Source organism: Motacilla alba, chromosome 17, assembly GCF_015832195.1.
Source record: "Motacilla alba alba isolate MOTALB_02 chromosome 17, Motacilla_alba_V1.0_pri, whole genome shotgun sequence".
Taxonomy (NCBI): Eukaryota; Metazoa; Chordata; class Aves; order Passeriformes; family Motacillidae; genus Motacilla; species Motacilla alba.
In genome coordinates this window covers 5,574,099-5,599,280 of record NC_052032.1, presented here as the reverse complement: position 1 = coordinate 5,599,280, position 25,182 = coordinate 5,574,099, and the positions used below count along the sequence as shown (strand labels likewise).

Genomic DNA, 25,182 nt, shown 5'->3' with positions numbered 1-25,182 from the left:
CTGGCGGAGCGGCGGGGCCCGGCGCGGCGCCGCGGGTTCGAGTCCCGCCCCCGGCAGCGGGCCGGGAAACAGCGCGGGTTCACCGATTTCCCACTTATTCCGCGTGTTCTTGCCCGGGGAGGGCTGGAGCCGCCTTGTGCTGCAGAAACAGAGGGAAGGCTCCACCCGTGAAGCACAGAAATAGTTTGGAATTCAGCTGCCCGCACCAACAGCCCAGGGATGTGATTGCTTTTCCAAACACGCACAGCACCTGAAGAGGAAATCCCCACTGTAACCAATTAAAATGGAGTTTATTGGTTTCTCCCCCAGCACTTCTGGGATTTTTAAAGTGTTAAACACGCACTATTACAGATCTTTCGAAAACTGATTAGTTTAGAAAACCTTCATGGCAAATACTGCCAGTGACCATATCACACAGCATATAAATAGGATACAAGAGAGAGAAAAATAAAAACAAGGTTTATTTTTGTCCTCCTAAGAGCCATTTAGTAGAAACAACAGGACACTAGAGAGCACATGGCCTTTAGAGACTTGCAACACAAAAGACCTGATTTTCCAGAAGGTACAGGGGAATTTGATGAAGAGTTTTAATATCTCCAGCTGTTCCTTAGCTGGCTTAAGGCAAAGTCAGGATTTCACACACCACCAGAACTGACATGGCATTTGCACCAGATCCCAAATGAAGTGACACTGATTTCCTTCAAATTTAGATTGTTTTGGCTCAGTCCTGGGTGGGTATAGTCAGGATCAGAAAATCAGGGTAAGATGAGTAAACCAACATTAGCATCACACTCTCAATTTAAGGTAAGGATCAGGGAGTATATAAGAATAAAGTATAAAAAACCAAACCAAACTCATAATTTCTGGTATAAAATTGTTACAAACACTGTGGTTATGCAGGAGACTATCTCTTGTGAGTGTAGAGCCCAGGCACCTCAGTTATTTTCAGCATCACACCAACAGTATAAAAAAATTATTTTAAAAAACCCCCACATGATCTCCCCAACAGTGAAACTTCATGAGAAGTGAAGCACGAAGAGAGCTGTTACAAGAATTAACACACTCAACAAACCTCTGACAGGTTTCGAGAGCTGAAACCATCGTGACCTAACAGGAGGAAAAGGAGGAAAAACCACCTGGTTTTGGGGCTCAGTTTATGGTGTAACACCAACCTCCAGCACCAAACCAGTATTGCTGATACCCCACATTTGATCAGTTGCCAGCATAATTTTATTTTGTCATTCTGCAATAAAAAAAAATCTCCCAACAGTGACCCTGAAATGCCATCTAGTTTTCTAAATCAATATGGCTTTTGAAACAAAGCTACTTCTGTGTGCTTAAAAAGGGTGCAAGGAAAGCATTGCTCTCAGAGAAGAGAGCGAGTGGGGCTGGGGGAGCCTAGAAAAGCACTTTCCCTAAAAACGTTGTCGTAGGAAGACTTGAGGAACTGGACGTAGTTCTGCATGCTGCGGTTGGTGCTCTCCGACTGCTCCAGCCGATCCCGCAGATCCTGGAGGCGGCTTTCGTACCGGCGCTCTGCCTGCACAGGGGAGCACAAAAGCGGCTGAAAGGCAGCAGCACTCACCCCGTTCGTGTTTAACTCTTCCCCCAAAGTGCTGAGGAGAGCCAGAATTAGCTCAGCAGATGACATTACCATAGATGGTGCTGTGATATTTATAATTTCTGCTCGTTCCCAACTCCATTCAGCAACTTGCTGATAAAAGTAGGAGATAATGTGGCTTATCAGTTGGGCTTTTAAAATGTAATAGCTGTAGTTACCGGGAATGAAACACACCCTTTTCTGAAAAGCAATTTGACCTGACCCATCAGCTAACACAATTCTAAGTAAAATTAAAGCAAGGAAGCAATGTAAATAGGACAGGACAAAAGATTGCCAGTCTTCTAGAAGAAATCCTGTCAAAATGAAGTTGAAATCTGCCCATAATGCCTGGTGCAAATCTACTTTGAACACAAGGAAAGTCTGATTATTTTCTTACACACACATAAGTTTACACCAGGTTCATTCACATCATTGTACTCTGACTTGCCTATCACTTGCTACACAATCCTGAACCGGTGACATGTCCTACGTCACACATACATGGACACACACAACAGCACATCACACTCAGGCACAGCTCTGCATGACTTCAGCAGCACATGCACAGCATGATCCATGGAATCCAACTATTGCCAGGGCACCACCAGTACATCAAGAGCATCCCCCACAAGCCACTCACATCATCTTTGCTGCGATGCAACTGGTTCAGCTCTGTTTTATTCCTGCTCAGCTGGGTCTCCAAATCCAACACCTTGGACTGGGCTGCCCTCTCTCTGGAGACTGCTCGTTCTCGAGCTTGTTCCACCTACACAGAACAACAACTTTGTTAAAGGGATGTCTGTGAAAGAATGTTTTTTCCCTGCCCATTGCCCACAAAAACACTTTGAAGTTTAACTGACACATTCTCATACATAAACAGCAGCTCAGTCTTGTGCTTTTCTCTGTTGCAAACCGAGTTCGGTTCTTCAACAGTGCTGACAAACAGCACCAGCACGTTATTTGTATTTCACCCATGATTTTAATGGGTTTGGTCATAAGCTGAGAAGATATTTTCAGCATTCTCGCTGTTCCCCTTTCACAGCCTGGGTAGCTTCGGGTGAATTCACAAACATGAAAAATGACTCACTTGTCTTTTGGCATCCTCAATGGCCATCTCCAGCTGGCGTGCCAGGGAGCTGCACTCACGGCTCTTCTCCTCCAGCCGCAGCTGACACTGGTGGATCGACTCCTCACGTTTTGCTATGACCTGAAGGAATTCTATGTTCTGGGCACTCGTGGACTCTAGTTTTCTAGTTTAAGACAATAAGGGAAGGAAACCTATTCATTTTAAATGGAGTGTGTTTCATTCTGCCTTTTGTCAGGTCCTGACTCCTCTGGTAATAGATTCTATTCCCGCTTGAAAGGTGAGAACCCCAGGAAACAGTTCTCCAGTCCTCAAATCAAAGTTTCAAATATTGAAGGACCAAGAAAGTACCCATATACCTGCATTTTCTGAGACATTGTCACTAAAAGAAATGTATGAACATAGGTAAAATACTGTAGTATCTAGTAACCTCAGAATTGCCAGGCTAGATTGGACAAGGAGCTGTTTTTTTGCTGTCTAAGCCATCATCCTGTCTGACAACATTCACAACAGGTGCTGCTGCAAAAGCATATAACTCTCAGTGGATAGCTACTGATTAGAGAACCTTGTGGGACAGGCAAATGCACAGAATCCTGGTGGCATGTGGGGAACTGGAACAAGACTGAAGCTGTTTCAATCCCCTGTAAAAACAATGGAAATGGAAGGTTAAAAAAGCAAGAGAGCCTAGTATTTCTAACCTTTCTAGCTCCTCCACCTTCAAGGTGAGTTGCTTTTTCTCCTCTTGGGCAGACTGATATCTCTCTCTTGTCATCTCCATTTTGTCCCCCTGGAGGTCAATCTAAAAATTACAGGAATTAATTACTTCACAGAGTAGTCACACACACACATGTCCAACCACCTAAAACATATGCAGCTCTCAGAAGGAAATATGTTCCAGTCATAACTTCTGGAGAGCTTCAGAGAGGGAACCATGGATAGAAAAGAACTAAACATCTATTTTGCTGATGCTTCCAGTTACAGTCTGGGAAGGTGTAGGAAAACTCGTCTGTACTGCAAAAGAAAAACCAGGCCTGTAAATTCCTGCACACAGAGCAGCAGCTACAAGCCAAGCACACACACAAGAACAGTGGCCACAAACATGCCAGCAGCCCACAGCAGCATCAGAGCCTGAAACACCAGGGAGGTTAATAATTCCAAACCAAGCAGACTAAAGGGGTCAGACAGAGATCATGTGCTGTTGTGAGGCCCAGCTGTAGATGTCATCCCTGTCTGAAATTGTCCTGCAATACCTACACAGTCCTTCTGGGAACAAAAATCAGAAACTGGGAAAACAACCTGAAATCAGAGTGAGAAAACACTAGGGCCAGTACCATCACCAGAAAACTACAGGAGGGCAAGCTGACAAAAGGATGAGGTAACGGAAACAAAGGCTGGCATTAGCAAGTGCTGCCATGGCTGCTACCAAGTCCCAGAAAGATTCTGCACTGAGGGCTGAGAAACCTTTCAAATATTAAGGAAAGCTACCAGCAAAGCCGCTAACTTCTTGCACAAAGACATGGCACACACCTTTATTTTGCAGTGCACGTTTAATCTTTTCAAAAAGAGACGAGAACAGAGACGAAGTTTGAACCTTGCTGTGATTAGAAATTCAATCTGCTTTCCCAGTTGAGGTTTGCACTGGTACGGGTACATTCTGCCAGTCCCTTACCAGCTGACGGAGATCTGAAATCATGCCACACAGGTCCGTGTTCTTCTTCTCGTAACACATGAGCTGTTGATGGCACTCTGCCAGCTGTGTCTCAGTGTACTTTAGGATCTCAGGCAGCTTTTCCAGCTCAGAAAGCTGGCTCTGGAACTTCGCACGAGTCTGTAATCAAAGAAGAGAACGTGAGGAACTTTCAAATGTTTATAAGATCAAGACTAAAAAAATCTCTCAACTTCAATGAAGTTTTGTTAGTCCACAACCATGATGACACTGTGTGGACATTTGGCCAGTGCTGAAGTTCAAAGCCTAAGGTCTTTTCCTGCTCCAAAAAGCTTTCACTTAAGATCTGGAATTCCCTATGGATTGTGTAAGAATGAGTATTTTGGATTGTGGGCTTCAATTTTACTAGAAGTACAAGCTCTGCTTCTGAGGTCAGCTGTTCCACATCAGATAATGGTGTAACCTACCAAATCCACTGTTCAAAACCACTATTTCTGCAGCAAAGAACACAACAAATAATTTATACACCTCTGAAGAATGCCGTATAGTCAGAAAAAAGCTGCTAAATGTTCATTTTGCAAAACCCATTGAACAAGTCCTGAGAAAAAACTGAAGAAAAAGGCAGGATCAAGATAAGCCTTTTATTTCCTGTTCCCAGCTGTTTTTCACTAGATTCAGAACACTAAGACCCATGAATGTCTACAACATGTCTTTAGAGGGATAGTTACCTCTTCAATCTCCTTGTTCATTTCATCCCTTAGTGTCTCGTTCTCTTTTTCACACTTCTCCAGTCTTGCTGCCAGGTCATCTGCTTCCTTTCGGGCCATCTGTGCCTGGACATTCAAAAAAAGACCCCAGACTTCATCTGTTATAAACAGTTTTCAACACATGTTTGCAATGCCTTGGAGTAACTGAAACTGCTCCAGCTGGCAATAGCCAAGGCATTACAGAATAAGCCACAGTGGAAAGAGAAAACACCTTTGTGCAAGGGCTGAAGGTTCTGAGACCCACCTGTGCTGTGTAGGTTTCAATCAACCCTTCGTAGCTCCTGACAGAGCTCTGGAGATGTTGCAATTCCATCTGTGCTTGGTTCAGCTTGTCCTCCATTGAAATCAGAGCAGCCTAAAAAAAAGAAAGAATCTTCCATTGAGTGCTTGGAAGTACCTGCCATGTGAGCTGTCTAATGTTGCCTAGACTAAGAAAATACAGTTTCGTCCATGCAAGTTGCCAAAATTTCCAGACTTCAACAGACTGCCAAATTTGCATCAGCAGAGCACAGAGGTTTGGGATGGAAAAAAAGATGTAGGTGACCCACAAGATCACTCATGCTAAAGGACAACAGGAGAAATGCGCCAGTCATTCTTTTTGTTCTGGAGATCACCATTCTCTCTGTATGAGCTACAACAGCTGTTTGTTCTCTGGTCAGCAGCATGAAGGTGTAAGGATAAGATTTAACATCACAGTTTGATGAAACAGTAGTTGGAGATAATCCTAGCCAAAACATGGAAGAAACACAGTTCCCCCAGTATGTACACTCCCTCTGTCTCCTCCCAGCACACTGGCCCTGTCTCAGTCACGTTCTATGAACAGGTTCAAATTGTATAGGAACAATGGGTGAAATTTGACTCTGTCCTCAGTGGCCAAGCAAGTTTTTATCACTCCACCTTCTTTTCCTCCTAGCATTTCATCTTCAAACCCTTAGAGTCACTGACCTTTAGTTTTTCATTGTCTTTCTTCAAAGCATTGTTCTCTCCAGTCATTTGCTGTACTTTATCTGCCAAAGCTTCGTTTTCATCCCGTGCCTGTTCCTGGATCCTTGCCAGTTGTTCCACCAGGTCTGCAACACGGCTGCCACACAGAAAGAAAATTAATCCTTAAGTGACAAGAAGAGTAAGGCTCCTAACCTTTGAAAACTAGCTTCAGGAACATGGCTTTTCCCTATCCTTTCATCTTCCTTCTCCAGTCATGTATGCACACCTCTCTGTTAACACTGTTTGACTACTTCAATCTTTTTATACCTCCTGGAAATTCACTGGAGTTGTCCCCCTGGAGCTCTAATGAATTGTCTCAAAGATGCACAGGATAAAGACACGCCTCTCTCACCTCATACCTACTTACTTTTCCCTGCAGCAACACCTGTACTGCAGTGATACCAACATATTTATTTATTTTCACAACAAAACTGGCATCAACTATACTACTTATCTGTTTTCATATCTCCAATTCCAAGTTATTCAAAAAGATCTCAAAACAAAATAATTTTAATTCAAAGCATTACAAAATGGCACAAGAACAGTTTTAAGAGTCAGCAAAGCTTAAAGAGTCTGCCTTTGCTGTGGCAAGTCAGCAGCAGAAGTCACATGCCTTTCTCCACCTCTTCAAACTCTGCCCTAGCCCTTCGGCAGTGCTGGTTTTGCTTGGTTATTTACAAGCAATCCAATTAAAATATTCATTTCAATGCTATTATTCAATTAAATGATCCTTGAACTTTGAACTCATCCCCACTCATGCTTCTTCCTCTGCACCAATTTTATTCTAACCTGTTCAGTGTAACCACTTCCAGTTCAAGGTCGTCCTTCTCCTTCATTGCTTTGCTGCAGCGATTCCTCCAGGACTCGAGATTGCACTGGGCCTCTGCAACAGCACTTTCCTGTCAGACAAGGGAAATGCAAGAGGGAAAAAAGAAAGGGAGAAGACAAAATCATCACTGGTGTGAGATATGCAGACAACACACAGAAATGCCTTTAACTTAGGACATGCAGTGAATACAGTGACAGCTGAGCAAACTGGATTTGTTCTAAACTTGGCATAAATGGGCCATGGCATCAAGACAGAAATAAATTTCATTAGTCGAGAGAAAAGACTGTCCCCAGGGCTGCTATTAGAAGTCAACAATTTAAAAGCATGACCTCAAACTAGGCCTCTCCTGTTTCAGCAGGTACCTTTTCTGCTAGCTGGGCAGTCAGTTTCTGCACATACTCCTCACTCCGCTCCGCCCGCTCCTTCTGTGCACGGACTGCTTTCTTCAGGGCCTCTTTATCATTCTCTGCTTTGCACCTCAGTTCTTGCAGCTGCTCCATAAGAAGCTCCATCTCTCCCTTAGTCTGATTTTCACTGATCTCCAGATTCTGTGGGGGAACAAAACCCACCATATGGATTAATGCACGTATTACACCTGCAAACTCAAAGCAGCAACTAATTTCCTAGAAATGGTGATGAGAACCAGGCACAAATCCCCAGTGCTCAGCCTGGAGGTATTTGCAGTCAGGTTTCACCTACACAATCTTGTCTAAATGCTGAAAGAGATGGCAGCATGACATCTTCCTTTTCTTCCAAGAGTCTTCTTTCATAAGCTGCTTCCTAAAATACTGATTTCTCTCCTGACCAAAATAAATATTGTTTTAACAATCTTTTGATCTACCTGAGAAAATTCCTTTTATTGATGAAATGTTTGTGTATAATAATGTTGCTTTATGCAGTTCTTACTAGAACAGATTAAAGCTCCTCTGAACTATTAACACATTTATGTTCCTTGTAACATCATCCCAACATATGCTAAATATAAAAGTCTAATCAAAATAAACCAGAGGAACTTTCTCCTTCTTATTTATACTGGAGAACAGATGAATGAAGGTGATCAAACTGGCACAGCATTTTTCCAAAAAAGCAAATTAAATAGTTACAGTTTGTCTTGATGCTTGACTAAACCAAAGCCATCTTTTCAATAATTATGGAGCAACTAACTTAGGAAAAAGAAAATCTAATTAATGCCCATAGACCTTAAGGCTAAGATTTTGCCTCAGGCCTCAAAAGTGAAAAGATTTATCTTTTCTTACTTAATTTGAAAATCACGCTGTGTGTTAATGCCATAAACATCACCAGCCAATATTTCAGTCAACCAGACTCTGTAAGAAGCTTCTGCTACTCCCCTTGTGAGTGAATTGAGTCCGTGGGAGCAGAGACACTCCTCAGGCAGCAGTGCAGACATACCTGCAGCTGTGCAGCCAGACGGCTGTTCTCAGCTTCTTTGCTCCGCAGCTGGGCCTGTAAATGGGCTTTCACAGACTCCAAGGATCTGGCAAGTTCAAATGCTTTCTTTGCCTGTTCCTAGATAAGCAGGAACAAGACAAACATGGTTTTACTCAACAAGTTAATAGAAGGAACACTTTATAACATGCAGTAGTAATCTCAGATTTCTTCACTGAATGATCTCCAGGCACCTCCAGGTGGACCCTCACAGCTCTTCTAGTCCAACAACAAGGGACCAATGGATCAGCCATTTATTTTACAACACATGTGAAGGACTGGCCTGAAAGGTATATTCTAGAGCGAAATATCCTTCATATCTGATCTCTCCCACTGCCTTCCCCCCTTACTTCCTAAATTAAGGAACAGAATGGAATTTGCCATTGGGAACAAACAGGACCTTAAATAGAATGGCAATTCAGTGCCCAAGCAAAGAGAATTCTACCACTCCATCCTTGTCACAGGTGTCTTATTAGCAGAATATGGAACTCACAATGGTGTGAGTATTGGTATCTGCCTAGTTTTATAAACAAGTCAGTCATCTGATCTCAAAACAGCAATCTGCAAACAACCTAATCTCTTGGACTGCCTGTGGTTTTACAGAACTGGATAGTAGAAAAGAGAGGGGAAAATAGAAAAACTAAATTACCTTTTCTGCCACTATCTGAAGTGTGAGGGTTTCCACTTCCTTTTCTTTTCCCTGAAGCCTGATCTGAAGTTGCTGGAAAAACAAACACCATGCAGATGTTCAGGAACAAACATATTTAGGATGGCAGGTAGAAGGCAAGAAGTGTAACTGCCTCCCTGTCAAGACCACCTGATCTGTGGCACGGTCTGTTATCCACAACAACAGCACCCTCATCCCCAGAAAAACAGGATGCATTCTACTCAAGCAGGAAGCAAAAGGGATACACATACATTTGTGCAACAAGGCACAGGATATCCAGTAAGGACAATATACACTCCACAGACTAAAAAGGGCATTTACCTATGTCTCATTGCAAGTTTTGTAGCTTCTGCAAATGCAAGAAGTCTTGTCTCAGTTTACAGAGAAGGAAATTAACAAACACTGGCACAATGTAACTCATTCAGTGACAGAGCCCAATAGACAGAATTATTCCCATTCTAAGCCCCCATCTTTCAAAGGCAATGAAACTCTACCCACTTTTAAAGGCAGGTTGTTAACCAGAGGAGCAAGGTAGTAGCTCTGATTACCACAAAAGCTCAAATAATTATTTTACTGACCTAAAAGGCACTAGAGTAAGATTTGACAGTGTAATATAAGACAAAGAAGAGCTTGTCATTTTAGATCTTTCTGCTGTATCATTAAAGAAATGAGAGATTGTGGTTTGCTTACCATGTTCTCTGCATCTAAGTCAGCCAGCCTTTTCAGCAGCATTGCTTGCCGATCCATTACCTTCTGGGCATCTTTCTACAAAATAAATGCATGAGAAAAACAGTTAACTAAAAAGTCAAATTTACACAGGTTCTTTAAATGGAAATGGGAAAATCAAGTATTTCCTCCCAGCTGCAGCAGCAATTCTTAGAAGATATACAGAAACATCACATTCGCTAAATATTTCACATATCATTATCCATCTCAGAAAGCTCTTCCACTTCCCAGTCAAAGATTAAAATAAAAAAGCATGATAGCAATGAAGGATCATTCTGAACTCTCCCACTATTCAGGGAAAATCATGTGGAAGAATTCAGACCTTTTATGCAACCTTACTGATGGCTGAGGTAACTGTTACCACCAGCCTGCTTTTGCTGAAATCAAATACAAACTACAGAAAAACTAGAAATTTTGTTTTTCTATTGCTCTTATGAACAGTAGAGAATGGTTCTGTACTGTGCAGCACAGAATTGTTTCCAATTTCTCTGTTGTTGCCCTCAGAACCTACAAAATCAAAGTTCTGAATATCCATAGGCTCCCATTAATTGAGGGCATATCAAGTGCTCAGACTCCAGCAATCCAAGTGCAGCAGCAGCATTTGAGACCAGCAGGATCAGCAGATACAGCCACATCCAGAGGAGACAGCTGGCAACACAGCAGGGCCTGAACCTTTTAATGCAGGCTCTACCATCCTCAGAGCAGAAAAGCCAGTCTTACTCTACAAATTAGGCAGAGATAAAGAAAAAAACCAAATAAAAACTACCCAACACTTATGGGTTGACAGGGTCTATGCAGGGCTGGGAAAAAGAGTTGAAAGATTTCAAACTCAAAATTCCCTTCTAACCCACGAGACAACACAGCCTCCTGTAATCAGCCAGGTTCCACACCCAGCAGTTCTCACCTCCCGAGACTGATGCTCTGCAAGAAGTTCTTGGAGTGTCCGGTTGGTTTCTTCAAAGGTGTTCAACTTCTGGAGCAGAAGCTCTTTTTGTCTTGTTAGAGCATTTATATCTGTGCTGCTCATGTGTTTCTCCTGAAGAAAAAACATTAAACAAACAAATAAAGAAACAAAAATAAATAAAGGAATGCGGAAAAACAAAATACAATAACTCAAAAACCACAAAACATAAACAAAAGGATGTAATTGTTCATTTCTGTGCAGAAGGTAACTGGAAGTAAATACCCGACTTTAAAACCAAACCAGCAAACACCTTAAGGATGGTTAAATTCCTCCACTTTTCCTTAGATTTTACTGGATTAGCAACTATAACATTACTTTTTAAAGACAGCCATATAACAGGACAACGTAGTAAAGGCAAGAACAAAAAGGGACACCTACAATGTTGAGTCTCCCAATGGTATTTCTCAGGGCATGGATCTGTCTGGCAGCTGCTGCTCCATCCCTTTCTGCTTCACTCAGCTTGGTCAGTAAACATTCCTTCTCCTGCTGCAAGCACTCCTTCTGTAGCCTGCAAGGAGAATTCAGCCATCAGAGGAACAAGAAGCTTTGGCAGCTTCACCAGTCACTATTGATACAGAGTTGATTGAGTTAAAATGAATAAAAAGCTCAAATCAGAGGATAAAAGCTCTAAACAAAAACTGCTCAAGGTCTACCCTCTTTCAGTGTGGAAGCTGTTTTGAGAAAAGGCAGTAAGCAGACACCAGGAGCTTGCTAAGATCACAGCTATGACACTTAGAGGGGACAAATCAGGCTTGTACCAAAAGTGACACACTGCTAAACCCAAAACACAATGCTGTGCTTTTCCTGGGCGCTTGTGCCACACCAGAAGTAAGATTCCAAATGGCCAAACAAAAAACAGAAGAGCACACCAAGATATGCAGCTCAACGTTTTTAGCCAGCACTTGTAATCTCAGAAGCATTCTCAGAGTTTTCTGAGAAAGGAACAGAAAGTATTAACTTCCAAGTGATATTTCTTAAGGAAAATTCAAACTAACTCTCCTAAAACACTAATGTCCCCCTGGAGACACAAACTTCACTAATTCTTTAGATACACAGCAGATGCAAAAATGTCAGACTTGCAGACCTTCAGGATCACTAAGAAAAAAGCCCATGGTTCAGTCCTCTCAGGGGCTGTCACTCCTGGCTCTGTATCATTTTTATAAAGGTAAAATTCTCCTCTAGTTTTCAGCTCCATGTTGTTCTATCAATAACATCACAATTCAAGCAGAATCCCTTCATCTTCAAAATACTAACAGCAGAGCTAGGCTGACCCTCCACACAAGCCAACTACTCTCAGGTTCCTCTCAAAGTAGGGATTTTTTCCCATTCCAAAACCATGCTACAGCCCTTCTCTGCAGCTATTGCAATCTGGAACCCCTTTCTAAAAGGTGACAAAAAATCCAAGTGCATCAGTTCTTCAGCAGCAGCTACAACCTCAAATCATGTCAGCAGTAAAGAAGGGAGGTGCCTGTGGATACCACAAGTGCAGGAACAGTGAGAAGTGAAGCTTGCTTACACAGTCAGGTCCTTCTCCTCCTTTATACGCTCAATGTTGCGCCGGAGCCGCGTGTTCTCATTCTCTGTTTCTACCAGCTCTTGTGTTACCTCATTCAGCTCTTCCTTCTGCTCCTCTAGGAGACGCTTTGTGATTTCCTCCTGTTCCTCCATTTGCTGCATCTTCACCTGAAGATATTGGAATAAAACTCAAACCAGAGGCTTTGGAAATGATACACAGAATCCACATCCTAAATCAGTGAACAACTCATAGTCAAATAACTTATTGAAAGTATTAAAAAAAAAATGAAGTATCTTCTCCCAGGTGACAAGTGATAGGACATGAGGAAATGGCCTCAAGCTGTGTCAGGGGATATTCTTCACAGAAAGGGCTGTCAGGTACTGGCAAGGGCTGCCCAAGGAGGTGGTGGAGTCACCATCCCTGGAGGTGTTCAAGGAACAACTGGACATGGCACTCAGTGCTCTGGTTTATTTAATAAGGTGGTGATGGATTGAAGGTTGGATTCAGTGATCCTGGGTGTCTTTTCCAACCTTTAACAAGTCCAAGTGCCAAATCCTGCACTTTTGCCTCAACAACCCCCTGCAGTGCTACAGGCTGGGGGCAGAGTGGCTGGACAAACAGTGGCCAGGCAATAAAGAACCTGGGGGTGCTGGTCGACAGCCAACTGAAGGCGAGCCAGCAGTGTGCCCTGCTGGCCAAGAAGGCCAATGGCATCCTGGCCTGCATCAGGAATAGTGTGGCCAGCAGGAGCAGGGAAGTCATTCTTCCTCCATGGCACTGGTGAGGCTGTGCCTTGAGCGCTGTGTCCAGTTCTGGGCCCCTCAGTTTAGGAAGGACGTTGAGATGCTCAAACACAAGGCTGGTGAGGGGCCTGGAACACAAGGCCTATGAAGAATGACTGAGGGAGCTGGGGTTGTTCAGCCTGGAGAAAAGGAGACTCAGGGGTGACCTCATCACTCCCTGCAGCTCCCTGAGAGGTGGCTGTAGCCAGGTGGGGGTTGGTCTCTTCTCCCAGGCAACCACTGATAGAACAAGAGGACACAGTCCCAAGCTGCACCAGGGGAAGTTTAGGTTAGACATCAGGAAAAATTATTCACTGAAAGAGTGATTGGGCATTGGAATCATCTGCCCAGGGAGGTGGTGGAGTCACCATCCCTGGATGCATTTTAAAAAAGCCTGGATGTGGCACTCAGTGCCACAGTTTAGTTGATGAGCAGGTGTTAAGGTCATAGGTTGGACTTGATGATCTCAGAGGTCTTGCCAACCCAGTTCATTCTGTGATTCTTAATGATTCTGTGGTTCTAAAGTTGATTTTTGTTTTATAATCATGCAAGTAATTCCATTAAATTTTGTAGCATAAATAAAATGGAAAATTTGATTTATGAATCTACTTGATTGAAATCCTATTCTTGTTCACTGACTTGACATCCATGTAGCTTTGAGTAAAATGATAATACAGAATTTGCCACTCAGAGTGTTAACTCAATGTTAAAAATGCAGTTTACGCCCATCATGATGCATCTTATGAAACTTGGAAACATCTCCCACGTATTTTTAAAGTGGTGTCAAGTACCTAAGAGCCTATTTATCTGGAAAACACAACATCACTGGGTTGCACATTTTTGAAACTGAATCAGAAGAAACAATCTCATTGAATAAAGGGATTTTTTGACAATAAAACATCAATGCTTTGTATTCTTCACTTTCTGGAGTCATCAGTTTTTAGATTTTGGGCTTGAGCAGGAGAGATCATTTGGAAACTAAACCACAGCAATACCTCATTAAATTAATAATATTTTGAAACGTCTCATAATGTGGCTTAGTGAATTTCTCACTAGGATAGTTCAGCTACTCTTAACAATTCAGATTGATTTTCAAGCAAGCTACCCACAGCCTGGCTAGCCTTCCATTGCACCAAGACCCGCCTCCAGCCTCCTCTTGCCAAAGGATCAGCTACAAAGCCCCAGTCAGCAGGTCTTTCCACTGTCTCCTCACCTCTTTCTTCAGTGTTCCCACCATATTCATCAGGCTATCTATCTTCTTCTCATATTTGTTAATTTTGCAGCAAGCGGGATCATCGTCATCCGTGGACAGGTCGCTGAGACGCATTACTGACTGCATCCTGTCAGGCTCTGCGTTCGGCGTAGCTGCCAGGCACTCACTTGACTCCTGCCAGGGAACAAAGGGGATAACTGTTTTATTACAACATTATAAACAGTATTCTAACATGGCCAAAAACCAGAGACCGGGGCACATCACTGCAGCAAGGCTAGGAAAGAAAAAAATATTGTTTACAAACAGCTCTTCTCTTTCCATCTGGGAAAGGTCAAGAATGCAGAAAGAGTACAATGAAAAAGAAGAAAAACTAATCAAAGCTCAAATCCTCATCTAGGAAGTGCCAGGAATACAACAGGCAAAACTATCAATCCATGAGAAAGAAAATGTGATGCAATGCTACACAAACACTCCGTGCTTTGGAAGATACTGAGACCAGCAGTCGCTCACTGAGCATCCAGATGAGATCTTGAAGTGCACCAGTAAAATCACAATAAAAAAAATAAAAGTGTCTGGCTTCTAGAGACAGAAAGGCATGGCCACAGGCTGTTTATGAATTCTCAGTTTTTCAACATTAAAAAGTGAAAAAGATTTACAGAAGACACTTCAAATAGATGGCAGGGGACAGTAGCCTTCTTTCAGATCTGCCCAACTCTATCACTACACAACTGCTCTCTTCAGCCTTGCCTAAACCTCAAAGTTTGTTTTAAAGAGCAAAACCAGCTGTACCTCCCACTTCAAGATGGTATCACGAGTGCTTGTTTTGCCTGGGGGTATCCAAGGGGGCTTAGTTTTCACCCGAACTGCTCGCACACCGTCCCCTTTAGATTTCTGTTTGTGCTTTTGCTAAAGAAAGAGAAAGTAAAATAAATTACAGACCCTTAAAGAACCATTTGCAATTTTTAGTGCTGCAAAACCAAATGAAAGATCATCAATACAGAACTATCAGCAGTGCTTCACAGGATGCATCAGGTGAGATGAGGTAGCAGCCACCAAAGGAAGCTGACACCAGCCAGAAGGAGAGGTTATTGCACACTCAGCTGACAGGATGGCTGGATGTAGGGCCTGACGGATCCCTGGGAGATCCCTTCTCCATCCCAGATTCACCTCACAAAAAAGCTGCTATATCATTTGACACCATGATCGACTTTGGACAGCCCTGGAAGTGTTTTCCCTCTCTGTAGTCAACTAGAAGATCCACATCTATTTGGACTGAACTTGAGCTGCTCTAACTGAAGGAGAGTTAAAGTGTTTTTGCATAATTTGAACCTCAGAGAAAAATCGGATGCTGTAAACATTCCCTACTGGCAATTAATTCATAGAACTCATTATTTTCACTGTCATTCCATCCCATTATGAAATTTGCCATTAGCAACAAACACAGAATTAATAGAAGACTTAGAACAGGATGTCTGTAGATAAGGAAGAAGGAGATAGCAACTTCCATCAACTTTTTAGAACAACTTTCCATAAATATCCAGCAACAAAAGAGGATATGGGATGGCTAGAACCTCAGCTTCAGTTTTGCCTTGTGCCTCCTGTGGATAAAGCTGGGAAGAGGTGTTCTTGGCTGCAGAACTCAGTGGACAGAGAATGTCCTTAATGCCAGAAGATGGTCTGAATGAAGATTCTTTTTCCAAGTACATTTATTTTAATGAAATCAAGATGCTACCTGAAATGCCTAAGTACTACCTCTCCTCAAAACTTTCCTCCTAAAAACAGATATGAAGCCAAATAGAAAACTTTATCAGGACACATATCCAAGAAATAAAAGGAAAAAAATCTTCCAAATGACATCACTTTGGAAGGAACATTTCTCACACGAACATGAAAAGCAATTCTGTATCATACCAAAATCATCATTTAACAAATCAACATAGCAAATGTGTCACTGCAAATTCACCACTGAATATGAAATCAAGTCTCACAGCTCTAACACAACAGTAGAACAGACCTGGAAGATTTTGTGATGCTTCTAGGGCCATTCAGCTTCCTTGCAGCCCTTACAACCAACCAGGTACACACTCCTACCTGGCATTTTGCAGGTGAGGTTTTCTGCCCCTTTTTAATGTGGACATGGACAGGGGTGTTTTCATCCACGTGGACGTGCAAAGGGGGAGATGAGCAACGGTTCTTCATGGCTCTTCTCCCACAAATGGAAAAGGGAAATGCAATGAAGGGAAACCTGTGAATACGGAAACTGGAAATAACAACATTTCCTTCAGTGGTCAGACAGAAACAGTGGCCAGCCTTGGTTAACATTTGAGCTTTTTATCAGTAGCATCTGCCATTTTGAACTTCACACTATTCTTCTGTAAAGACAGGATTAACACAAACAATTCCTCTGCTTCCAGTATTTTCTGCTTTTAACCTGGTTACTGAAGATCAAACACAGCTGGATCAATAGCAGATGTCTGTAAGAACCATTGAAGTTCAAAGTCTTAAAGCAAGTGAGCAAATCAAGGGTTGCCATAAACAACAAAATCTGATTACAAAGAGAAATTTGAAGCAGGGAGAAGAGGAGAATTAATTGAACAGTTAAGAAAAAGCATCAGGAACTCATCATACCAATCCATCCTAGAACCCTGAACCTGTATGCTCCTTCATATGTGCTTAACTTTGAGCATCTTTTTTAAGCATAAATCCTTTAAAGACATTGCATCACAGCATTTCTTTAATCTCCACAGAAACACACAACCATAAGCTGACACAACACAGAAAAGCCTAGAGACACAAGGTTCAGATCATCATCTTGGAGCCTCAGTTGATGTAAAGGCATAATGCAATTGCAAATCTTACACAAAGCCACCAGCAGCACCTGATTCTGGGAGAAAGGATATTGTCAGCCTAGGTAAAGTTACTTACAGCTATTTTCAAGCTTTTGACTTTCCTGGACTTGGGTGTAGAGGAACTTTCTTCGTTGACAGATGAGATACACCTGTTACAGAAATAATAAAATTATTTAGCGGAAAAGGTACCCATTTCTGAACATCCTCTTCCTTTTGATTTAAGAGAACACCAAGGCTCAAGCATACCAAGTGCATGAGCCCAAAAAACAAAAGTTGGTGTGCCCTAGTTTCCTCTGTAAAGCACAGGATGAGGGAAGGACAGACTATAACTCCTAACATACTGACAGTGGAAATTGTTTTAAACAGTGGAAATGTTTTGTACAATTACATTATGGCACTATTCACTTACTTTAAAATTCTAGCCGCAATTTTTAAGGAACACAGCAGCACTTCCTCTAATTCAGGAAGAGGACAGGCACTGACAGAACCTTTGAATCACCACGAGTGACAACCAAGCGTCTCTGTGCCTGCCCTAGCAACAAGGCTCACCCGTAAGTGTTAATTCCTCCTGCAATCTCCGCAGGTTTCCCATGGAATCTGCGCTCACCTCAGGCTGGCAGAGACGCGCTCTGGGGGCCGTGAGCTGCTCCAGCCCTGAGCAGGGCAGGCCTGCAGCCAGCGGGGCCCGGCCGCTCCCAACGCCCGCCCGCCCGCCCGCGCCGTTATCCCGAGCGGACGGCGGCCGCTGGCCTGCCGGCAGCAAGGAGCCCGAAAGGCAGGCAGGAAGGAATAATTCCCGGGGCTCGGACACCCACACGGCGAGGGGACACACAAACGGGGATGAGACACCTCCAGGGCAAGGGAACGCCCACACGGTGAGGGGACACCCCACAGGGCGAGGCCCCCCGCCCCGCCCTGCCCTCCGCGGGCCCGGCGCTCTCACCAGGAAGCTCCGCGCGGGGTCCGCAGCCACTTCAGTTCCCCATCAGCGCGGCGAGTGATGCAGGGGCGGCCGTGGGCTGAGTTCTGAGCACCTTGTGCGCACCAGGCACAGGAGGAGCGGCCGCAGTGTCCCGGCCGCCGTCGCCGGCGTGCCGCCCGCGGCTCCACCATTGGGCGATTCGAACGGCCCTGAGCGGCGGTAACCGCCCCCGGTAACCGCCCGCAGCTCCATGCGGCCCGCACGAGCGGCCGAGCGGCCGCCCCCGGCCTCGGGCAGCCCCGGCCGCGCACGGCAGCAGCCTCACGACTGCAGCAGCCTCACGACTGCAGCAGCCTCACGACTGCAGCAGCCTCACGACTGCAGCAGCCTCACGACTGCAGCAGCCTCACGACTGCAGCACCCTCACGCCTGCAGCAGCCTCAGGAGCGGCTGCTCATCCCTACAGAAATGGGGAGGTCTGAAAAGAGGATGAAATAAGTGGATGAATTAGTCAATTTTCTTGGCGTTGCCTTCGAGATGAGTTTTACCGTCTTTAAGGTGACACCAGAATTGTGTACACAGCCACTTTTACTGTTAACCAGAACTATGTGCAGTTCTGGCCGTCCCCAACACAAGGACATGGAAATGCTGGAGGAGACCATGAAGTTGATAAGGGAACTGGAGCACCTTCCCTATGAAGACAGGCTGAGAGAGGTGGGGCTGTTCAGCCTGGAAAAGAGAAAGGCTGTGTGGAAACCTCAGAGCACCTTGCAGGATCTGAAGGGGGCTACAATAAAACCAGAGAGGGACTCCTCACCAGGAACTGTAAATTTTCATCTCGTTCTATCACTAAAGAGGGGAAATTTAGGTTAGATATTAGGGATATAGTCTTCCCTGTGAGGGTGGTTGCTCAGGGAGGTTGTGGATGCCCCAACCCTGGCAGTGCTCAAAGCCAGGCTGGATAAGGCCTTGAGCACCTGGTCTAGTGGGAGGTGTCCCTGCCCATGGCAGGGCAGGTTGGGAGTAGATGATCTTTTAAGGTCCATTCCAATCCCTTAACATTCTAAAACTCCATAAAAGGTGATACAAAATCCTGAAACAATCTTTATTTAATGTAATATTACTGGCATGTTAGTGTTATGGATATTCATCTTGAGAGGACTGATTCATGTACCACAGCAAGGAGAAGTGGAATCACTGAGCCCTTGGTGCTTCAGATCCTCATTTAACATGAAAATCTCTTCCTCCCTCTCAGGTCGAGGTGGATGCTGAAATTATCATCAAGGGTTTCTTCAACCTCCTGTTTATGCATGCTCAATATAATTCTTTAAAAGAACACTGCCTGTTGATACTATGGAACACAAGTTTCAGTACAGAACAGTTTAAAGAAATACAAGTCAGAGCAGCCACGCAGCCATTGGTACTGTAAAGATTTTCTTTCTCCCTTCAATATCAGATCATAACTGAATTTGGAACTAGTCCTCCATTCAGAAAAAACCCAACCTCTATCACCACCATTGTTACAACCAGTAAAGGTACTCTCCCTGAACACACACTGGACAAGCAGTTGTATTTACAGACCAACTTCAGCTGCACCTGAAGCATCACAACAAATCAGATTCCCTGAAAGCTGCCTGTTCTTCTAGGGAAACAGAACTTGATCAAGGTGGTAATTAAGGATACTTGGGCTGTGCAGAGGATCACTCACATTAGAACCTGCATTGTCTCTTGCTATGACAATACGGTTTCTGCAGTTAGAGCAGGACTTTGACAAGGGGCAGTGGCTTCCCACTGACAGAGAGCAGGGTTACCTGGGATGTTACAAAAGAATTCTCCCCTGTGAGGATGGGGAAGCGCTGGCACAGCTTGCCCAGAGAAGCTGTGGCTGCCCCATTCCTAGAAGCATTCAAGGTCAGGTTGGACAGGGCTTGGAGCAACCTGGTCTAATGGAAGGTGTCCCTGCCCACGGCAGGGGTTGGAACAAGATGGCTTTTAAGGTACCTTCCAACCTAAACCACTCTATGATTCTACTCAGCACAGCTCAGAAGACTTAGCTGCAGGTACAGCTCCTAATCTGACTGGCACATCAGCAAATCCTTTGTTACTCTTGCATGAGAGAAACATCTAGAGATCCCCTGGCCATGCAGATGGCTCTTAATCCTTCTTTTCCTAAAACAAGAACAAAACTCATCTTCAGGGATATTCCAGAGAGATCTCATGCAAGACAAGCCTTTCCAATATCTGCTCTGCATTTGTGATTTTGGTGTAGGCCGTGTTCTTTGGGTGTAAAGGTACGGTAAGAACTCAGATCTCACAAAGGGCATAGAATAAAGCCAGCCTTTATCCTTGCAGAGTGTACAGAATCAAATCCTGAGAGAACCGTTTACATGGAAGAGTGAAAGCAGATGCCTTGCTGAGCGCAGCCTCGCTGCTGTCAGAGGAAGGGTGCCTTCTCCAGCACTGCAGATTCCTCCAGTTCCCTTAGCACTAGGTTTACAAGATTCTATTGCAGGAAATACTGTCACTTAAAAACCAGTATCCAGTGTCTCAGTCAGGAAAACACTACAGGTGACACGGATGAGTAGCAGAAGACAGCCCGAGGCAAAAGCTGGTCAGGCCTACCACAGCCATAACACCAGCCAAGAGCATCTTGCTTTTACAGTAACCTGCTCTGAGAGTGTCTCTTGTCTGAAAGAAGCCTTTTTGCTGCCTTCTTCAGTTCAGAGCGTCTCCTTTCCAGCAGCATCCAAAATCCCTTTCCTTTACCTGTCCCCATCCTTCTACAAACACCCAGCTGGACCCTTCTCTTACAGCAACTTGAAGTTCCAAACGGGGAGGTCTCTGTGCCCACATGTCAGTCCATTAGGTGTGACCAGTCAACTCTAAAAATAAAAGCCATTTCTTCTGAAGTTTTCACCATGCAAGTACTTCAGGGAGGCAGCTGCAGCTGGCATCAGATTGCAACTCCAGTTTTTTCAATGACTTCTTCCATGCGCTGGTACCAAGGCTGAATATTGGTGTGAACCATCATGTCATCAAAGGCTTCCAGCCCTTCCATGACCCGGAGTACCCCGTACACTGCCTGTGCAGAGCAGAGAGGTCAGAACAACACTGAAAAAGCAGCGGAGAATGGCTCAGGGTACAAGTGCCCCAATAGCCAAGCCAGTATGGCTCTTCCCCTGTCCTGCCATCTGATCCATCCTTCTGATTAGCAAGCAGGAGTGAATGGCAGGAAGGTAATTAAGAATATGCATGTTTTTCCATGAGGACAGTAAGGAAGGATCAGGATCTATGTGCAGTTAGGGGGAAGTCCCCACCAGGTGGGAACTGTATTACTGCACAAAGGACAGTATCTCATGTAGCTCAACTTCTCTGCCTGTACTTGTATTAACCATGTCACAGAGATGAGCAGCAGGATAATTTGTGATCCACCTGACAATACCCACAGGGATGAAGCCCTTACCAGGTCAGCGAGGTTTGGCTGGTTCCCGCCCATGAACAGTCGATTTGTGCCAACAGCTTTCACCCACTTGTTAACTGCTTCATACAGATCTTCTCGGACATCATCTCGAAGCTGGTGTCTGCATAAAGAGAAGAATCAGTTTGAACACACAAGTTTGTTTCTTTCTTTAATCTTCTACCACCTCTCACTTTATGGGCTGGTCTTGGTTTGCAAGTAAGGGCAGTATTTCAGAGTGAAGGGGCAGTCAGTAATTAAACAGTGGATGAGTAGAGGGGTTCAGTACCTCCAGTTACAGAAGTACAGTTGTTACTCATACAGGATTAAATGGTTCAGTTTAAAACTCTGAGGTTCTGCCCTTTGACAGCTGGGGTTCACAGCTGAGGAGGAGCTATTTCTCCTCTTGTGTACTTGGTGCTTAGTGATACCAACCTTTTCTTCAGCCTCTTGCTAACGAAGAACATGGCAACAGCCCCCACGTATTTGGCAAAGAGACCTTCCAAGGTGCCAAACTTCCCCTCACGGACAATGTAATCAAAAGATGCCAAGGCTTCTTTGGGGGTGCGGTAAACATTGGGGGAGATGAGGTGAACAAGCCAATCATCTGCCCATTTTCTCCACTTCATTTCTTCCCTGCGAGCAATCAAAATAAAGTATTCAGTGAACGAGATTAATACAGACAGAAGGGCTACAGGAGGCAGGATCACAGTTGCCCTAGCCAGAGATCCTTCCAAGGTCAAACACTCTTACCCAGGTACTCTGGTGGCCCCTCTAAAATGCACTCAGCATCGTTATCTTTGGCAAGGCTCCTCCAATCTCCAACTGAATTTAAGACTAAGATAGAGCATTAGGTTCTCTGCCCAATATGAGAAATAAAGCACGAAGGGAAACCTTCCCTTAGTAGCATTCCTCTGTGGCACAAAGGAAAGGCCAAGAAGGAAACTGGAGGCAGCTGAAGGTCTGTGTGACCATGGTGGTGGTAACTAGGCTGTCTAACAGCTTTGCTTTGAATTATCTAACAAACACAGCAAACCAACTAATGAGGCTTGAAACACTAACAGGAGTGTGACAAGACTAGTCAGCCCTAGTGGGATTTTACATCTACATCAACCCTGAGTACATATGGAGGAGGCTGTGACCCTAATTGGAGAGCCCAGAAACTGAAGAGCACTTACACTCTCACTTCTTTGACAGGATAGACTCTTTTGGTCTCCTTCTCATCCAGCATGAGCCAGTATTTGTTCTCATACTCAAGCACCTCCTTGCCTTGTTCAGTCACCGTTTTAACAGGTGGATAAAAGGACACGATTTCTTCTAAGCTATTCCTCCTGTGAAAAGAAACACAGTTAGCACTGATCTGGCTCCTACAAAAAAGGAGCAAGAGCAAAGGCCAGATTCAAAGATACACACTATAAAATGTATTCTAAAAGTAAGTGCACCATGTTCCAGATTCTATTTGGGAAAAAAAAAGAGAGACTGGAACAGCTACTTGCAAATAACTATTATTAGCGCACATTCCTTTGTATGAGGTGGAACAGAAATTTCTGCAGGCATAAAACTTCCTACCATTCTCAAGTAGACCTAAAGGACAGGCCATAGGCACAAAAATGCCATTTAATTCTAGATGTTCTAACTGGCTAATTGTAAGCTCAGTTCCAGGACTAACACTAGTCCATGTTTAAGTAGGTTTTGTGCAAACAGAATCTCACAGATGAGAAAGTACTTCTGAAAGGTACAAGCTTTGCTTTACATCACACACATCACAACATATATAGGCATCACCTACAATATCACAACCACACTCAGGTCACCCAGAGCTTCAGAGCCTGAGGTCAGCAAGAGACTTACGGCACTCTTCCAAAACTCTACTTAACCTGGGCCCTCCACATTCAACTCTTCTCTCATCAGCCTATTTTCTTACCTGGAAACCAGATAGGTCTTTATTGCACTAATTATCACTGAAGAGTCGTTCAATTGCTGAAAAATTTAAAAGAAACTGGTTAAATTGAAAACGAAATTCTTCAAAATCTGTTCGCTGAGGCTCCAAGTCAGAGAGACTTACCAGAGGGCTCCCAGCATTGGCTAGCAGGATGGGCACCTTTCTGTAGGAAGAGAATTTGATCTCTTTCCTCATGATTGGGTTCACTTCCACAATTTCATAGGGCAGTCCATGATAATCAAGAAAAGCTCGGACTTTGCTGCAGAAAGGACACGTTTTATACTGGTAGAGAGTGAGCTGCAGGCTCCCTGCAGGCAGCTGGGGAAAAAAGGGAACAGAAGATTCCATTCTCTGCTAAAAACATAAACACTACTTTCCTTCCACCCTTATTTCTGTCCTGAATGTTCTGACATTCAGTGTCAACATCTGATCATGAGCATATCATGAGCATATCAGATGCTTTCTGTAAACGGTGTCACATATTTAAATATTCACCATCCATTGGGACCAATAACCTGTTTCTTTACACATCTATTTAATGTGCTGGAAACTCCTATTCACAGCCAGGAAAAACAAAAAAAGTTAAAAAAAAAATCCAGACCATAAATCCTTTATGGTTTCTATTCTGTAAAACAGAATTTTATAGAAAAAAACAACCATTTGCAGTAATATTAAAATAAACAAAAATAAAGCCTTTACAAGACAATCCCTCCCCCACAACAGCCTCCGCTGAGGCCACGCGGGGGGGAGAGCAGAGTTTGCATTTGATTTTAGGCACGTGTCTGCCCAGATTCACATTCCTGGGATAAACCAACCTGGACACAAGTGGGACAAGGCAGGGAAAGCCCAGGGCCACCGTGACATCAGTTAGGGGATGTTTCGCAAAGCTGCTGCACCTCAGCAGCCTGACAGGCCGTGCCAATCATTCCTCACACATTAAAGAACAAATGCAGCCACCCCGCTTTGTTTCTCATTTACAATTTACTGGGTTACACAACCCTGCGCGGCTGCTGCGAAAAAGCAACAACAGAAAAGGCTCCACACCCCCAAGGCAGCCCTCACTGACAGCCTTTCCTTACAGCTCCGCAAGGAATGCTCTGCCAGGGGCCTCCCAGACCGTTTTAAGCTCTTCCCTCACTCCAACCGGGGCAGAAGGAGCCGCTGGGCCCGCGGGGAGCCGCTGTCCCCGGGGGCTCGCTGCCGCCGCAGCGGGGTCCCCGCAGGCCTCGGGGAGGGCACGGCGGGGATCAGGGGGAGCCGGCGTTACCTCAGCGGCCGAGTGCTCCCGCAGGCGCTGCCGCGCCGCCAGGCACAGCCCGGCGGTGCCGCCCAGAGCGAATGCAGCGCCCAGCACCAGGCGGCCGCCGCCGGCGCTGCCTCCCCGTCCCGCCGCGGCGCCGAAGGCTCGTCCCGGGGCCCGCAGCCGCCAGGCTGGCGGCAACAGCAGCGATCCGACCCGCCAGACGCGGCCGGCACCCGCCATCTTCGGCTGAGGGCGGGCGGAGAGCGGCCGCTCCGCCCCGGGCACGGCGGCACCGCCCCGGCACGGCCGCGGCTCGGGGCTCAGGGCACGGGGCTCGGGGTACGGGGCTCGGGGCTCGGGCTCGGGGCTCGGGGCTCGGGGCTCGGGGCTCGGGCATGGCAGCGCCGCGCCCCGCTGAGGGCACTGCCCGCACGGGACACCCCGCACGGGGCGGACCCGCTGCCCTGTAATTATCAAATCTGAGAACACACCAGAGCCTAAAGTGGGGGTAAAAGAATCAGTTAA

The 25,182-nt window shown here is 44.9% G+C and overlaps 2 protein-coding genes across 8 annotated transcripts; both read right to left on the bottom strand.

The window, feature by feature from the left end:
- Positions 1–223: 223 nt before the first annotated feature.
- ODF2 (outer dense fiber of sperm tails 2) lies at positions 224–18,324 on the bottom strand. 7 transcript variants are annotated; one of them, XM_038155945.1, is made up of 21 exons: positions 18,037–18,105; positions 17,170–17,242; positions 16,336–16,489; positions 15,034–15,150; positions 14,245–14,418; positions 12,250–12,416; positions 11,112–11,241; positions 10,674–10,805; positions 9,734–9,808; positions 9,026–9,097; positions 8,341–8,457; positions 7,293–7,478; positions 6,891–7,000; positions 6,063–6,198; positions 5,362–5,472; positions 5,079–5,183; positions 4,354–4,512; positions 3,383–3,483; positions 2,688–2,850; positions 2,241–2,366; positions 1,367–1,540 (listed from the first exon to the last, which is right to left on the bottom strand). In XM_038155945.1, exons 3-21 carry the CDS (start codon positions 16,441–16,443, stop codon positions 1,367–1,369), a joined length of 2,463 nt encoding a protein of 820 aa, XP_038011873.1. In that variant the 5' UTR covers positions 16,444–16,489; positions 17,170–17,242; positions 18,037–18,105. The 7 variants fall into 7 exon arrangements, with proteins under 7 accessions (XP_038011868.1, XP_038011871.1, XP_038011873.1 ...); XM_038155944.1 differs by having other exon boundaries at positions 16,336–16,504; positions 18,037–18,100; XM_038155946.1 differs by lacking the exon at positions 18,037–18,105 and adding an exon at positions 17,701–17,717.
- Positions 18,325–19,106: 782 nt separating this feature from the next.
- Positions 19,107–24,922, bottom strand: PTGES2 (prostaglandin E synthase 2). Its single transcript, XM_038156622.1, has 7 exons — positions 24,682–24,922; positions 23,538–23,732; positions 23,397–23,452; positions 22,651–22,803; positions 21,908–22,108; positions 21,479–21,596; positions 19,107–21,097 (listed from the first exon to the last, which is right to left on the bottom strand). Exons 1-7 carry the CDS (start codon positions 24,895–24,897, stop codon positions 20,969–20,971), a joined length of 1,068 nt encoding a protein of 355 aa, XP_038012550.1. The 5' UTR covers positions 24,898–24,922; the 3' UTR covers positions 19,107–20,968.
- Positions 24,923–25,182: the final 260 nt, after the last annotated feature.

Coding starts and splice junctions, on each gene's coding strand:
- ODF2 (XM_038155940.1), bottom strand. CDS start 18,206: ATGGTGGAGCCGCGGGCGGCACGCCGGCGACGGCGGCCGGGACACTGC. Junction 17,243..18,036: donor ACCCCGCGCGGAGCTTCCTG/GTGAGAGCGCCG, acceptor TTTCTGTAACAG/GTGTATCTCATCTGTCAACG. Junction 6,199..6,890: donor GAAGTGGTTACACTGAACAG/GTTAGAATAAAA, acceptor TCTGTGTGGCAG/CCGTGTTGCAGACCTGGTGG.
- PTGES2 (XM_038156622.1), bottom strand. CDS start 24,897: ATGGCGGGTGCCGGCCGCGTCTGGCGGGTCGGATCGCTGCTGTTGCCG. Junction 23,733..24,681: donor GGGAGCACTCGGCCGCTGAG/GTAACGCCGGCT, acceptor TTTTTTCCCCAG/CTGCCTGCAGGGAGCCTGCA. Junction 21,098..21,478: donor AGCCAAACCTCGCTGACCTG/GTAAGGGCTTCA, acceptor TGCTCTGCACAG/GCAGTGTACGGGGTACTCCG.